The 16,710-nt window shown below is 36.6% G+C and overlaps 1 protein-coding gene across 1 annotated transcript; it reads left to right on the forward strand.

The window, feature by feature from the left end:
- The first annotated feature begins 42 nt into the window (after positions 1-42).
- LOC108677805 (pre-rRNA 2'-O-ribose RNA methyltransferase FTSJ3) lies at positions 43-15,125 on the forward strand. Its single transcript, XM_018166090.2, has 16 exons — positions 43-281; positions 3,278-3,393; positions 5,436-5,622; positions 6,176-6,339; positions 6,712-6,891; positions 7,433-7,549; positions 8,108-8,236; positions 8,814-8,945; positions 9,451-9,600; positions 9,894-10,015; positions 10,289-10,655; positions 10,794-11,046; positions 13,000-13,162; positions 13,574-13,661; positions 14,156-14,340; positions 14,895-15,125. Exons 1-16 carry the CDS (start codon positions 206-208, stop codon positions 15,094-15,096), a joined length of 2,631 nt encoding a protein of 876 aa, XP_018021579.1. The 5' UTR covers positions 43-205; the 3' UTR covers positions 15,097-15,125.
- Positions 15,126-16,710: the final 1,585 nt, after the last annotated feature.

A 16,710-nucleotide genomic window follows, 5' to 3' on the forward strand; every position in this document is an offset into this window, starting at 1 on the left:
AGCAATCAAGAGCCTCGATGTTTAAACGATTGTTGGAGGTGTCTGAGCCAAGGCAACGCGATCGTGGGTTTGACAACCTACTTTAGGTTGCTAAGGAGCTTTTGTTGAGTGTGATAATGTGGTTGCTGAATGTCTTGATATTTCGTTAAAGCTCCACAGAAATAGCTTCCTAGTTTTTGAAAAAATTTATTAAACCCAAATCACAATGGGTCACTCTAAAAAGAAAGCAAAAACTGGTGCATCTCGCAAGGATGGATATTATAAACTGGCCAAAGAAAAAGGTTAGTCATTTATGTTTTGTATAATTATATTATAATTTTATATTAATTTATTTGACAATATTACTCTAAAAAATACTATTAATAATAATATAAATATTATTAATAGACAATATTGCAGAGTGAATGCTGACTGCAGTAAAATGTTTTACCTACCTTTGTCTTTGAGTTTGAGATTTTGCTGGAACTTTAACATTTAAAGATCACATATTTTTTATTTGTATTACTGTGTAAATTTTATATTAATTTATTTGACAATATTACTCTAAAAAATACTATTATTAATAATATAAATACTATTAATAGACCATATTGCAGAGTGAATGCAGACTGCAGTAAAATGTTTAACCTTTGTCTCTGATTTTTAGATTTTGCTGGAACTTTAATATTTAAAGATCACATATTTTTTTATACATATTCAAAATTTTGCATCCCAATTTTACCAAACTGAAAAATTAGACCAAAAAAATACATGGGAATGAGACACAAAAATGCAAGATTGGGATTCTCCTACCTACTATGCTCTAGGCCCCTAGCTAGCGGCGGCCGCTAGCAGACTGTCTGCTAGCCTACTTGTTTCTGAAATCTCGTGGCTCCAACATGACAAAATTTTAATACATTTGGAATCTTGCAGCCCGATCCTTCCCTTTTGTTACCAATTATATAGGAGGTAATTCTTCTGGCAGAAATCTTGCCATTCCAGAAATGGTAGGAAAACTTCAGTCCTTAAGTTAAGGTAGATGTTTTCCACGCTGGCAAAAATGTACTTATATATGGTTAGTTAACTCAGTTTGGCCCATTTTATAGCCATTACTTAACTTTTTTGGTAAAAATGGCATTTTTTGCAACTGGAAAATTAGGCAAAAGCTAGCACTCACCAGTGAATCAGAAAAAATGCCCTCTCTACAATTTCTCTAATAAATAAACCTACAATTTTTTAAACATGCACATGAAACTGAAAGTCACATTTTTGCAAGCCATTTCAGCAAAGTTCTACTTACTATTTCGAATTGGTGGTCAACAGGTCATGAACATAAAATTCATTGCCCCATGATGCCTACCCTCAGGATACCGTAAAATGGGGTTACTTTGACCGGCGGGGTAACTTTGACCACTTTTTGTTTTTTTAACAAATACCCCCAAAACTCAAAAACGATTCGACATAGAAAAATTTTGTTAATGGCGATCAAAGGCCTAATACTGAGGCTACGTAACACAATAGAAAGATTTAAAAAGTTTGCATATCTGATAGGTTAAAAAATTAAAAATGTGACCCATGAAAAAGAGCTACCGGTATTATTTAAAGCCTGTCGGAGTACCCCCTCCAATTTTTTCATTTTTTTGGTAAAATAACTCCAGGTTTTGATGCATTGTAGTAGAACTCTTCTAGTTACATACCTATGCAAAAGACAAATTTTAGGAAAGCGTCATAGTTTGCAAATGGGGGGTGCTGCCCCCCAATGGGGCAACTTTGACCACCTAATGGCAGTTGTGACGAGGTAACATTGACCGGCTTGGAAATTAAGTTAAAATTACCTAGGTACCTATATAACATATTTTATGTTTGATACACCTATTAATGTTTTTTTCTTTATGTTTCATACTCTACAGAGTCTTATATATGGTAATTTTAACTTAATTTCCAAACCGTGTTTCAGACTCTACAGAGTCTTATATATGGTAATTTTAACTTAATTTCCAAACCGGTCAATGTTACCCTGTCACGGCTGCCATTAGATGGTCACATTTCGCCCATTTGGGGGCAGCGCCCCCCATTTGCAAACTATGACACTTTCCTAAAATTTGTCTTTTGCATATGTAACTAGAAGAGTTTTACTACAATGCACCACAACCTGGAGTTATTTGGAGTTATTTTACCAAAAAATAAAATTGATTTTACCACAAATTACATCAAAACTATGAGAGGCAGGAGCCAGCAATTTATGGTGAGTAAAGCTAGAGTATAGACCTGTATTTTGCATGTTTCAATTGAAGTTTAACTTATCTAGTAAAAAAATGGCATCATTTTGAAAAAAAGTGGTCAAAGTTACCCCATTTTATGGTATAGTTCTAAAAATCATGATTCATATATTCAAAATAGATTTAGTTGGATAACTTGATCAGTTCTAAGAAATTAGCATACTACTAAGTATAGTAGTTATGTAAGGAAAACCTTGTATTATAAGGAAAACCTTGTATGATCACTTATTCATATATTCTTCCTATTAATGTATTACTCCCTGCTGGCTGCCAGTGGCCTCCATCTTTGTCTCATTCACTAGTGGCTTCTGCCCAATTTGCTGTGTTGAAAGAATTTTATGAAGATAATTCGTCTAGCATATGTATATGGTATATATGCTTTAAAAGTTGCTACATGATTGAAGATTCAAGTTCAAAAGTACATAGATATTTTTCACATTAAGTGTGGTGTTTTCAAAATAGAATTCAAAGTGAAAAAAACTAACTAATCACCTGTAATCATATGAGAAATTCATCTTCTGGCCTTTGGCCAAGAATGGATGAGATTTTTGGAAGTGTTAAGCATTGTTATCAAAGCCATAGTCTATTTTTTTAATATTCCAGCTATAACAAATAAAAGGGTACATTTTAACCCATAATTTACAGAAAATTGCCTCTGGATAGCCTGGATTTACCATCATTTTTTGTAAAAATTTGCTTGATAATTCTATAATATGTGTGCTTATTTATATACTGTATATATAAGCAAAAAAATGCATTAGCAAAAACATTTTGCTTGAGGCAGTATTCTCAGTTTTACCTAAATTGCAGAGGTTCTGTAGAATCCTCTTTATTTTGTGTAATGTTAATGGAAAAAATGTTTGCAACATGAAAAGATTTGAATGTCTCCATGAGTCCATGGATATATGCCTGTAATTTTTTAATTGATATTTGTCATTTTGTTTTCCAAGATTGTAGAGTTTGCTTGGAAGAAATCCCCACACAAAATTACAACAGTTTAATTTACAATTTGTTTGCAGGTTACAGAGCTCGGTCTGCCTTCAAGCTGGTCCATTTGAACAGCATCTGTGATAATTTCTTCAAGAATGCCAAAGTTTGCATTGATTTGTGTGCAGCACCTGGCTCCTGGATGCAGGTAACTTACACTTTATTTATTACTAACCAAAGGGTTTTAAATCAGCATGAGTTTCCATCATTTACATCAGGGTTGGCAATGATTAAATCAAAATGATTAAATCATGTGATTAAATCATGATTTTTTTTATTTTTTCGATTTTTTTAATTTTTTTGATTTTTTCATATATTTAAAAATATTGAGTGGCAGTCTGTAATTTATATTGAGGTATTGTTCATGGTTTAGTATAAATGTACTATGAATGACAAATTGGTACCTATATAAACTTGTTGCCTTTAGTGTGTATTAGGTTCCAATAAATGGAATGTTTTTGGTACAGAGGCCTCAAGAGTGCAATACATTTTACATAGCTAGTAGCTTAGCTAATTCTTATAAGGCTATAAGTAGTCTAACTATTTGACTATTTGTTATATATTGATTATAATATACAATTTAAATGTGTTAGCTAGCTTATACAGGGTGGGGCAGAACTGATTGAACAGTTTTGAGGCAAAATAAAAGAGTAATGGAGGTACATTAAGAAGAAAGTTTATTTTCCTCATGATTAGCATAACATACCATTTAAAATACTTATGTTTTGAAAACAAATTAAACAATATCAGGAAGATGGGGTTTGTTAGCTGCATCACACTGTTGGAGTTGTTCTCGGAAGTTTCCTAAAGCACGTTCACACATATGGCAAGGTATGGCCATAACCTCTCCTGCAATAATCCGTTCCCTTAGCTGTGGTAGGGTGTGAGGGCGACTTCTGAACCTCTTTCTTTTAGATGTCCCCAAAGAAAGCAATCGCAAATGCTCAAATCAGGTGACCTCGCAGGCCACTGTAAATCACCCCTCAGAGACACCAGACGTCCGGGAAACATGCATTTCAAAACATTGAGTGACATTCGAGCTGTGTGAGCTGTAGCCCCATCCTGCTGGAACCACATGTCTGTCAATGCTTCATTTTCAACAAGTTTTCCATCATAGGCTGCAAGAAATTTTGCAACATTGCAGCATAGCAATCGGAATTCACTGTCATGGTTACTCCCTCCTCTGAGAACGACTCCAACCGTGTGTTGCAGCTAACAGCCCCCATCTTCCAGATATTGTTTTCGAAACATAAGTATTCTAAATGGTATGTAACCTCTAGGAAAATAAACTTTCTTCTTTATGTACCTCCATTACTCTTTTATTTTACCTCAAAACTGCTCAATCGGTTCTGCTCCACCCTGTACATTGAGAGGTTGAGATTGTATTGAACTTTTAGGCAATTAGAAAGATTTTCCACCCTAATACGAGTATTCTAATTGAAATATTTAATTTCAATCTTTAAATATGTGAATTTAAAACTAGAAACAAAACAATTACAATTATAAGACTATATATAAAAACCATACAAACTTTACAAAGCTAATGAATAGACTTATCAATAATTGTTTACCCGAAAATCCCTAAGTGGTAAACACCACCTTGGCCTGTTGGCCATTATTGGAGGCAATAAGTGCCCTTTTTAGCCATCCATTATGATCCATATACTGTTATTGTTAGGAGGCTAATTGCAACATAAAAAATAACACCTCAAAAAAGACAAAAAAGCTGAAAAAATCAATAAAATCAAATAAATCAAAAAAAATCGTGAAAAAATAAAAAAAATCATTGATTTTTGATTTTTTTGATTTTTTAAAAAAAATCAAAAAAATCGCCAACCCTGAATTTTACATAGATTGTCTTGATTATCTCAAACTCGTTATTAGCTTAGTAAGAAGTTCATCTGCATTAGTACTCATAATAATAATTAATCTTGGTACTTATTGTACAAGTAGGTAATGATTATGTATACTTTTCTTTAATAGGTACTTCATAAAGTTATTCTTTTATATTCACCTATTGATAGATATTATCTTCAAAAACAATTGTTTTACTCTTTACAGCAACTTCAAGCCTTTTTGCTGCTCTATAATATTTTTCTTCAAGCTGTTTTTTTAGTTCATGCATGGTTCACTTTGTTTATGCAAACCACAAGGCTGGTTATGCTTTACTAAGTACATTTTCCTGTGCAGGTTGCAAGGGAGTTTATGCCTCAAGGATCTGTAATTGTTGGCGTTGATCTTCACCCCATCAAAGCTATTCCTAAAACTCTTAGTATCCAAGGGGACATCACAACACAGTCGCTCAGAGCTGAACTGCGCAACACACTTAAGAACTACAAAGCTGATGTAGTGCTACACGATGGTGCTCCAAATGTTGGTATGTGCACACATACTCTCCATAGGCATAAATGTGCTGTTATGTTTCCTGTGTATTTTAAACTGAACTTGTTTTTCCTCTGGGTCAACAGTGGTGACTGGAATTTTATTTTGTAGTCTTTATATCTGTCTTGAATATTTTTTCTATTTCTATGCCAGTTTCATGAAAATAACAAATGATTTGGATATAAATATGATGGAATTTATTGATTTAATTTTGTCACCTAGAATCTTGTAAGATGATTGCTCTTGAAACTGATGTCTGGTATGAAATGGTGCCAAGATTAGTTCATATTAATGAGTCAAGAGCACAGTGGAATTATATAGTTAATATGAACTGGTATTTAGAGCAAATTGAATAATCAGGCTTATGTGCATTTTTTATGTCTTAACTTGTTCAGACATGAGTCCTAGGCACAAGATGTTTGAATGGCCCTGTTAATAACAAGAAAATATTTCTCATTTGTAAACCTGTGTGTATAATACTAAGCTAATACAGACTCTGTTTGCGGCAGCACAGCAATGCAGCTCTTGAATGAATGCATTTGTTTCAGGCAAGAACTGGACTCAGGATGCATACGACCAAAATGTCCTGGTGCTTCATGCCTGTAAGCTGGCTTGTGAATTTTTAAGATATGGAGGCCATTTTGTGACCAAAGTTTTTCGAAGCAAAGATTCCACTAAACTGGAATATGTTTTCAAAAATCTATTCAAAGATGTAAGTATTTATTTCTGTTGTTTGAATTGCATATTTAAGTGGTAATTATTATATTATATTGAAAGTGATTATGATATTCTCCTATTGCAACTAATTATGAAGTGATGCCTGTTAGAGTAATTTAACAAATCGTCTTTTGATTAACTTAATCTCTTCATTCCCATTATTATTGTATTTAAAATGGTTAACTTAATTTTACTAAAAACGTATTTAAGTTTAGTCTATTAATTAAACTGATAGTTAGTATAGCTTCTTCTAAATAGTTTATCAATATGACTTTGTATTTTCAAGTAGTTGATCATGGCATGAATGCGTTTTTAGTTGAGTTGTATCTTGTTATCACCATATCAACTTTTTCTGTGATTTTTACAGATCAAGTGCACTAAGCCACAAGCCTCACGTTACGAGTCTGCAGAAATTTTCTATGTTTGCAAATTTTACAAAGTTCGACCAGATGACAAAGTGGACCCTCAGTTCTTTGATGCCAAGCATGTATTTGCTGAGGTCGAGCCTACTGAAGCAAAGAGGGTGAACCTCAACAGACCAGAGAAGGTGAGATATTTAAAGCCTCTTACACTAATTGTGAAATTTTTATAGTGACAGGACCAAATATATAGTTGAATTTATCGCGACAGAACTATATATACGGGATAAATTGGTATAAATTGCTCATTTATACCGGGCTTGAGAAGAAAAGATATGAATTCTGGAAAGTAGTTGAATGCAGTTACATGTTGTAAGCTTGTAACTTAGTTTTGTGTCAGTGTGATCTAAAAATTTTAGGTGGTAATGTCGGTTCCATGAAGTGAAAACTATTAAATTGGCTCTAGTAATATTCGCAACCTTATTTTCTAATGTTCTCATCATGCCCAAGGGCTGTACCGTCAAAAATAGTTACATGTTGGTTACTCCATCTGTCCATCAGAAAATTGCTGACAGCTTTTAAAGTCAAACCAACCAAACAAAGACAATGAATTTGCCGCTATGTGTATTGAAGCAAGCTTTGTGTGTACGGGCCCATTTTAACCAGTAAATTTTGGTATATATAATCTCAATAGGTTATCTCTATTGCTAATATCTATATTGTGTACAGGTGAAGAAGAAGAGTGAAGGCTATGAAGATGGCGCCGAGATCCTCTATTCTGAGTCCACAGTCACCGACTTCATCGAGAGCACCAGACACGAGGAGCTGCTTCAGAAGACATCCAAGGTGTGCTATGGCCTTGTGCTTCTTGCACAGTAGGATTTGTGATGTAAATTATGTAACATTTTTATGTTTTGCCAGAAGTTCTTCCATTGTGAAAGTTTAATTTAATGCCAAAGAATAGTTGTTAGTTTTTCCAATGAGCCAAATGAAATTATACATAAAAAGTTTTTTTGGCTTTCGTCAAAGTTGCACAGATTATGTGATTATGTTTAATTTTTTCTTCTGTTGTCTGATTATTACCTCAAACAAAGCAGTTCACACAAAATTAAGAGTTGTTTTTATTCCGCGATTCCTTTATACTGTTCGTTTTTTCCAGTAAGGAATTAAATCTTTTATGAACTTGGAACTTGTTTACTCTTTGAATGAAATTTTTGACCAAGTACAATCTGCATGTAACAGCATGATCTGACCGTTTAATTTATTCTTCATTTGCAAACTTTACATTGTATGAAGTAGATGTTTCAACAATTTTTATTTAGTCATGATACGTGTACTTATTATTCCTCAGCTACTATAAGTGGATGTTATAAAATGTTGTATTCATTTAATGTTTTGTTGCAGTTGGTGATCGATGAGCGCTGGCAAGACCACCCGAGCCTGACGAAGGAGATCATTGCTTGCTGCCAGGACATCAAAGTGCTGGGCAGGAAGGAGCTTAAGATGTTGCTTATATGGAGGAAAACTCTAAAGGTTTGTAGCATAAATTACTCATTATGTTCCATAAGAATTTTCTCAGTTATTTTTTGGTGTCTCTATTCCCATGCATAGATTTGTATACTACATCCAATTATTTGGCTGTCTCATTGGAGCTCCTATGATTTTTTTATTGTTCACTTATGCGTGAGTATTTGATTTTATTACATGAAAATAATAAAACCCATTAATTGTGTGACAGTTGGCTGAATGGTTCTTTTCAATCTTTGGTCAATTTAGCCACATGTAGTTTATTGTGAGCTTTAATTGACTATAAATTTATATATGAGGTGTTAATGCTCAATTTATATACCTACTAGGTGTTAATGCTTGATTTATATACTAGATTTTAATGCTTAATTTATATACAAGGTGTTGATGCCTAATTTATATACAAGGTGTTGATGCTTAAGTTATATATGTGTTAATGCTTAATCACAGAGAAAGGCTACATGTACTGAGGCCGCTACATGTTTTAAATGTACTAGGGCAGCTACATGTACTCAGTCCGCTACTTATAACTCAGTGGGTTATGATAGTATGGATCCAGAGTTTATTAGTGTTTATTTTACAGGCTGAATATGATGCGCTGAAGAGTTTAGAAAAGGACACAACCAAAGACACAGCAGCCACAGAAACTGCAGGTGAAGCACAAGAAGATGAGGATGAGGAGACCAGGATACGCAAACAAATACAAGAACTGGAGGTTTGTTGATTACTATTATTATTATTACTAATATTATTATATTATTGATAATAGCATCATTAATGGCATTATTTCATTGTAGTTTGACGTGTTCAAAGTTGGCGTTTGCTGCATCGGTTTTGTATACAATCTTCAACATCCCTTTTTCTGATGTCAGTCAAATTCATTTATGGCGTTAATTATTCATTTATGGCGTTAATTATTCATTTATGGCGTTAATGGTTGTTTAGATAAAAGCAAAGCCTTGTTTTTATTCTTCAGGTATGCATTTTTGCCGTTTCACGAGATATGTTTTGCAAATAAAAATGAATTTCAATTAATTTTATTTATTATAATAATTTTTCATTATGATTTATTGTTAAATTTGACTTCGGAATCAAACTGAAGTCTATTTTATTTAATTATTCATGAATTTAAAGAACTTTGCTCCGTTATTTATTGCTCAATTTGACTTGTAAGTTCTGGAACAATGCATTCAATTCATAGAGTTAATTGATGTCAACAGGACAAGTCACGTGCAGAAGACAGCCACCAGAAGAAGGCTGTGAAGAAGCAGCGCAAGCAGCTGCAGCAAAAGCTGAAGCTCATGGCGCTCAGCGGCTCTGCTGAAGTTCAGCGGGATGAAACTCTCTTCAATATCAAGGACATGGAACGAGTCAGTGCCCCAGGGGGCCATTTTTCACTTAAATTATTTGATCAAATAATTTTATTTTGATCTGTTTGAGCTTTTTTATCTGTTGATTCATTGGTGTTACTTTGATTAAAATAATAGTAATCATGTGTGAAACTCGTGTTAATTGTTGGTAATGTAGTACAAAGTTCCTAATCCACTGATGCATTACTATGAGTGCTTTTGATCATGTGATGAGTATTAAACTATGAATATAATTTCGTTGCAGCATCAAGATGATTATCATGATTAATTATTAATGACATGTCACATTACAGGTTCAAGACCCTGACGTGCTGATGGCACAGTACGACAAACTGCCCAGCGATGACGAGGAGGAAGCACTGCCCACCAGGGAGCGCTACAGAAAGACTGACTACGAGCTTGATGAAAGTGGCACGTAAGTATATGCTTCATAAATTATTATTGATCACACAGCCATATTGATGTAGTATTTTCTGTTTTTTGTCCAGACACTTTGTTTAGCTGATGAAATACCATAAGCATTCTAACTCTAGAATGACACGCACTGTGCCTAATTTTTCTTTTGTCTCCATAGACAATATGGTTTTTGTTGAGATAATATTTGTGTGTCGTATTACCGAGTATTAGATAACAGATCTTAGACATTGCCGATTCAGATATTAGATATTCAATTGTTACTGTGTTGCAGATATTACCGACGTGTTGGTGACGTGTCAGACTCAGAGTCGGAGGACGAGACTCCTGAAGCTGGTGAAGGACTCTTCAAGAAAAAGAAGAAGAAGAAAACGATCCTTAAAAGCGACGGCGTCGAATTTGTGTCCCAAGAAGACACATGCAAATTGCCTAAGAAATCCGTACGATTTGCCGATGATGAGGACTCGAGTGATGATGATAGTGACTCCAGTGATAATGATGAAGACCTTCAGGAGTTGAGGAAAGGAGAGGAAGATGAAGGGGATGATGAGGAGGCTGCAGGAGAGAAGTTCACCACGGATCTCATGGGGGATGATGAAGAGGATCAGAAGGAGCGCACGGCTGAGTCCTGGTTTGCTAAGGTGATTAAATCTTGGCTCAAATTTTCCCCTGAATTTTCAATTGGTGTTGAAATGTTAAAATTGTTTAGTGGTCTCTTTCCATTTTCAGGATAATAAAGTTTTTTGAACCGCTGTCCAATAAAGCAATATAAATTTCAGAACGAGCTGCTGACCAACCTGATGTCAGATGATGAAGAGGACTTGGACTTGGAGGTGTCGGCGGCCATCAAATCTTACAAGAGCAAGGGGGGACTTGTGTTGGGCGGGGACGACGCTGAGGACACCCCTGAGTCTGACAGTCTTCTTACTTCAGACAACAACAAGACAAACAAAACAAAGAAACAAGAAAAATCCGAGCCGCTCAAACCTGATGCTCAAAAATCATCCAAGGACTCCATGATGCCTAAAGCTGGTCAGTTTCCTGAACTAAACCATCATTTTTAATTTAATATAAATAAATAAAAAAAATAAATAAACATGTTCCAAGGAATAATATAAAAATCGTATATATTATTTACAAATGCAAAGGTTTTGGCAATGATTTTAAGCTTGCTCACAATAACTTGTGTCAGGCACAATTTTACCTTGTCCTTCATGCTTTAACATTAGGACTCACTAACTCTCAAGCTGGAGAGTGTGAATGTATCATTTCTAATGATTTATCTTATAATTATTAATGATTTTAATAACTACTTATTTGTTTACGACATAATTAACTGACGTAAAGGCTATACCTGTCTGAGGACCTTGTAAGGAGAGTTATCCTCGGTTGGCAAACACTTGGTTCAGTGACGCTGTTTCAGGAATTTATATGGCCTGAAATATGCCTTAATTACTCCATTAGTGTGCACATTGGACTTGCTGTTGCTGCCTCAAATGTTCGAAACCATAAGCTTTTGCTGAAATTTACACACTTGAAGCATTTGCTGAATTGCTATAGATCAGGAAACCTATTCTCTGGTATTACATGACACTTGTTAGAACACGTGTAAGGTGTGTTATTAAATTACACATATGATGATTTTGTTCCTTAGTGTTGGAACACAAATTAGATGTCTATTAAATTTCATAAATGCCGTATAGTCAGATGGGGTAAGACAGGACCAAAATCACTAACAGGCATGTAGCATCTATACCATGAATAACTAAAAAATCCTAAACTTATCATAAGGTGTGGTTATGCAATGGGCTTCAAAGCTACAACTCAGACTTGTTGCATACAACACAGTTTTCTGTACAGATTAAAAAAATTGAGCTGGTCCCATCTTACCCCAATGGGGTAAGATGGGATCAGGCTGGGGTAAGAAAGGACCAACAGGTAATTCTTATGTTACAAGGTTTTTAGTAAAAATATAAATCTGATAGGTATTCAATATTATCCATCTAGAAACACATTATTTGATTAAACAACCACTTGTTACTGTTTTGTGTTGTGGGAAGTCAACTCTAATATCAGACATATTGGAGGTTTTGTCACGAGAAAACTTTGTTGACATTAAATGCAGCCATATGATCCATTTAGTCTTTTGAGCAAAAAATATGGATGATATTATATAGTTGGCATAGTTAATTATCATTTTATACTTTACTTTTGCTAGCAATAATAAGAAGTCCAAGAAACTTGCAAGAAACTCCAGTATTTTAGCAATAATGCCTTATTCGAGATTGAAATTTTCAAAGAAATTTGGTGAGAGTGAGCAAAAGATAAAAATTTAGACCAAAATACTCCAGTTACTGCATAATAATATATTCATTTAAAAACTATTTTTGATATACTGTAGGGTAATAGAGGACCATTTGTGGGGTAAGACTGGACCATATGTGGTGTAAGATAGGACTGTTTGTGGGGTAAAACAGGATCATTTAATGGTCCCGTCTTACCCCATGTCCGGTCCTTTTTTACCCCGTTTTAGAATACATGTCAGGCAGTGATGGTAGCAGGTAGAAATGCCAAGTATGTGTCAAAAGTAGCTTATTACTTGAGGTTACCTGCCTACATCCACAAACCTGGCCAAAAAATTTTTTGTGACTAGACAGAGCTTATTTCCTAAACAGGGTTAACTATTTTGTGACCCTTCTTCACATAGGTTTTCTTTAAAAATTAGCCAGAAATTCAATATTTGCAGAAGAGGGTTGAAACAAACACTGAAATGACAGGCAATGATTGCTCTAACATATTCTTTTGTCAAATTAGATTTAGTGCAATTAGAATGCACACCATGGGCTGGTCCTTTCTTACCCCATGAAGGCTGCGATCCTGTCTTACCCCATTTGACTATATTAGCTTCAAGTGCTAAAGCACAAATTCGTTTTTTTCTTGAAATTGTTTGTGTTTTTAAGATTGAAATAAATTGTGTAATTGCAGCGGAGCAAACGGCGGTGGGCGGCGTGGACGGCGCAGGGACGACGAGCAGTAAGATCACCGCCAAGAGGCTGGCTGACATGGACGCCGTCGCCCTCGCCCTCGGCACTAAACTCGTCAAGTCTAAGAAAGCCAGGCGCGAGATATATGATGATGGCTGGAATAGGTGAGGCATGAGATATATGATGATGGCTGGAACAGGTGAGGCGCGAGATATATGATGATGGCTGGAACAGGTGAGTTATGAGATATGTGATGATGGCTGGAACAGGTGAGGCGTGAGTGATGGCTGGAACAGGTTAGTCATGAGGGATGATGTTGGCAGAGGTGAACAGGTGAGGCGTGAGTGATGATGTTGGCAGTGGTGAACAGGTGAGTCATGAATGATAATGTTGGCAGAGGTGAACAGGCGAGTCATGAGTTTTTATGAAGGCTGAGGTTAATAGGCGAATCGTGAGCGGCGCTCTAGCGTGGCCTGGGACTACTACATCCGAAAAACATTCTAGATATACTAAGGAGGATTTTTATCTGTTGATGTTGGCAGTGGTGCACCCACTAATGCCTTACACGCTCTCAGGTACATGGTGGGGGGCGAGGAGGACCTGCCTGCATGGTTCGTAGAAGACGAGAGGGAGAACATGGCGCCGGTCTTGGATGTTGACGAGGTAAATTGCCTCAAGAAGTCTTCCGTTTTGCTTACTAGACATTCATTTCACCCGTTCTGGACATTCTAGGCATGCTTACACTGGACCTTATTTGATTGCTACTACAATGAGACAAGGGTTTCTGTTAATTTAGTTTAGGTCCTGCATTTAGCTGCGCAATGCCTTCGTCACTTCTTAGTCGAATGTGTTATTATATTCAGATTGTCATGGATATTTTTTCTTGTATATGAAGCAACCTCAATTTCCATTATCGATTGGCAACTTTTTTTACCAACTTATCGCTTTATTTTCTTCAATCGTTTTTTTACATCATTTAACAAATTATGCAAATTTGTGACTCACTAATAGCCAAAAATTTTATAATTTTATTCAGTGACTGATGCTAATTTACCACCCACTCTAAACCCACCATTTTTGTTTGCGCTATTCAAAAAGTCACGCTAGTTTACCCCCACAAAGTCACGCTAGTTTACCCCACAACTTCTTGCGGGCAGAGCGACGTGCGCATGTTCAAGGCACGTGACCGCGCCGTGAACGTCCGTAACCTGAAGAAGGTTATGGAGGCGAAGGCCCGCAAGCAGCGCAGGTTCAAGAAGACCATGCAGAAGGTCGTGAAGAAGGCCGAGGCTATGCAGGGCAGCGGCTTGGGTGACGTCGAGAAGAAGCAGGAAATTAAGAAGTACGTCATCTTGTTTTATTTTCTTGTGTTCTTGTGATGTAATCAGCAGTGCGTGCCTATCGCATTTTGATGGCTAGCATAAGACCTCCCTAAGTACTTCTGTCTTAAATACCGCTACTATACTCGGAAGCACTCCTTTATCAAGTTATCCATTCATTAGGACTTCTTTATTAAGTTATCCATTCATAAGGACTTCTTTATTAAGTTACCCATTCATAAGGACTTCTTTATTAAATGATACCTAATTAAGTACTGCCTACATAAGATCTCCCATCCCCGGTTATCTTCCTTCCCTGGTTCTCCCTTCCCGTTTTTTTCCTTCCATAGTTCTCTCAAGTTTTTCATTCATGTCTCCCCTTCTCCCGAACTAGGAAATTTCTAAATTATTTTTCTGCAATTTAACTTTTCGGTTACTGTTCTGTACAAAATCCAATGTCTGCTTACTACCCTCGAGGTTCTGCTGGAGTTCTGTGTATCCTGTCACTGCTGGATATTCTTTTCCAAAGTGAGAATTATGATTTTACTGAAAATAACCTCATTGTTTACCCCGGCAGTTTGTACAAGAAGGCGATGAGCATGACGAAGAAGAGGGAGACCACGTACGTCGTCATGAGCAAGAGAAACAAAGGCAAGAAGCCGCGCAGCGTCAAGGGGCGCTACAAGCTCGTCGACGCGCGTCTGCGCAAGGACGTGCGCGGCAAAATGCGCGCAGATGCACGAAGAAAGAAGTTCACTACGCCCAAGAGACGAAAATAATAACTTGCTTATTATATGTAAAGATAAAAGTGATATTTTATTAGTCCTGTGACTCCTGTCGAACTTGAGATCAACGATTTGTCTCGGATGACGCGGTTACGCCAACAATACATGCAAAATTCGTGCTAAAATATTTTCAACACGCGGCTAAAAAATGGAGCTCGACATTAACCAAGGTGCTCAAGAAATAGTTCGAGATTCTAAGATCTAATTTTTTAATGTGTCGTTGAACTTGATGAATTTACTAGTGATCTATTTCCATGGTTTCTATATTGTTGATTTATTGTCGTATTATCTGAAAAAGACCAGTGGCCGTGATATCAAAACGTACACGTACCGTCTCAAATGCATTTAATGGCCGATTCCTCATCTCTGATTGGTGCATTTCGCTTGCAAACCTGGTCAGTGATTGGCTGACGGGACTTACAACAATCTCATAAGTATTTTTAATAGTACGGCGCCTGATGTCATGCAATGATATTCAGGATCGAGTCCCGGATGCATCTGGTATTTCCCGCCAGTATTTCATGATAGTCTGGTTCATGCCCTAAGACCAGGAGGGTCTTGGTGCTGCCGCAGGCGGTGGAGCTGACACCTCTTCTCCTGAGGGAGGGTTGTGCTGACGCTTCTCCTGAAGGAGGCTGACCTCCACTAGGGGAATGTTGCGAGCTCCCCCGGCTAGTCTGCGCGATTGTGCAAGATGTGGGGTTCTATCGATATGGCTCCTTAAATGGGTAGTACTATGAACTAATATTTCCTCTGGAAACTGACGGGGGTTGAACGATTCAAAACGCTAGTAACTCATTAATTAAAATAAATGATTAGATAGCCTGGAGGAAGTAACCCCCTATCAGTTACCCCTGGTTACCCTTCGCATTGCAGTAATATGCATGTTACCATTTCATGAATATCATTAACAGAGTTATACATGACTAAATTATAATAATAAAGATATTTTAACCTAAAAAAACAACCATCAATATGTGGGCTACTGGCCTAGAGTAAAAGGTTTAACTTGGAAGGCGACATTATCATCGGGGCGAATGGAGATCGACAGACTACAGATGCTCATTATCATCGGGATGATATCGGGTTGCATTGATGGAGCCTCCCAACAAAACTGACCTGTACAATTTCATTTACATTCGAAAGCCTGTGTATACATCGTAGCTGCCTTTCCTGCTCTAGAATATGCGATATTGAACTAACTGCAGTCAAAATCTGTCGTATATCATTAGTATAACGTTGCAGCGTTGTGAGAAGAAATGGTTCTGCCAGTGCGGTGACGGCGACGGGGTTATCTCTATACAGAATCTCTTATAATAATAATAGCGGTTTCAGCGTTTAGTAGGCCTTTCGCCGATTCTTAACATCGCAGAACCTCCACAGTATTTTGTGGTCTCGAACTCGCAACTCACTGCTACAATTCTGCTGAGATTAACCGCCCGGCCTCCTTGCCGATTCTGACCAGAAACTGGCGCACAGAGCTGGGATCGAACCCGCGCCTCTCTGCGCCAATCCTGGTACTCTAAACTTTAACCACTGGGCCACCCTGCTATAACTTCAACCACTGTTGAGTCTTAATTCACTGAATAAACCTGTAATTAATTTTAT

Source organism: Hyalella azteca, unplaced genomic scaffold (genome assembly GCF_000764305.2).
Source record: "Hyalella azteca isolate HAZT.00-mixed unplaced genomic scaffold, Hazt_2.0.2 contig10333, whole genome shotgun sequence".
NCBI lineage: Eukaryota > Metazoa > Arthropoda > Malacostraca > Amphipoda > Hyalellidae > Hyalella > Hyalella azteca.

What these genes read in the sequence shown, in the direction of transcription:
- LOC108677805 (XM_018166090.2), top strand. Translation starts at nt 206, where the DNA reads ATGGGTCACTCTAAAAAGAAAGCAAAAACTGGTGCATCTCGCAAGGAT. An exon ending in CGGTCTTGGATGTTGACGAG is followed by an intron (nt 13,662 to 14,155) that starts GTAAATTGCCTC and finishes TCTTGCGGGCAG; the next exon opens with AGCGACGTGCGCATGTTCAA. An exon ending in AAGAAGCAGGAAATTAAGAA is followed by an intron (nt 14,341 to 14,894) that starts GTACGTCATCTT and finishes TTACCCCGGCAG; the next exon opens with TTTGTACAAGAAGGCGATGA.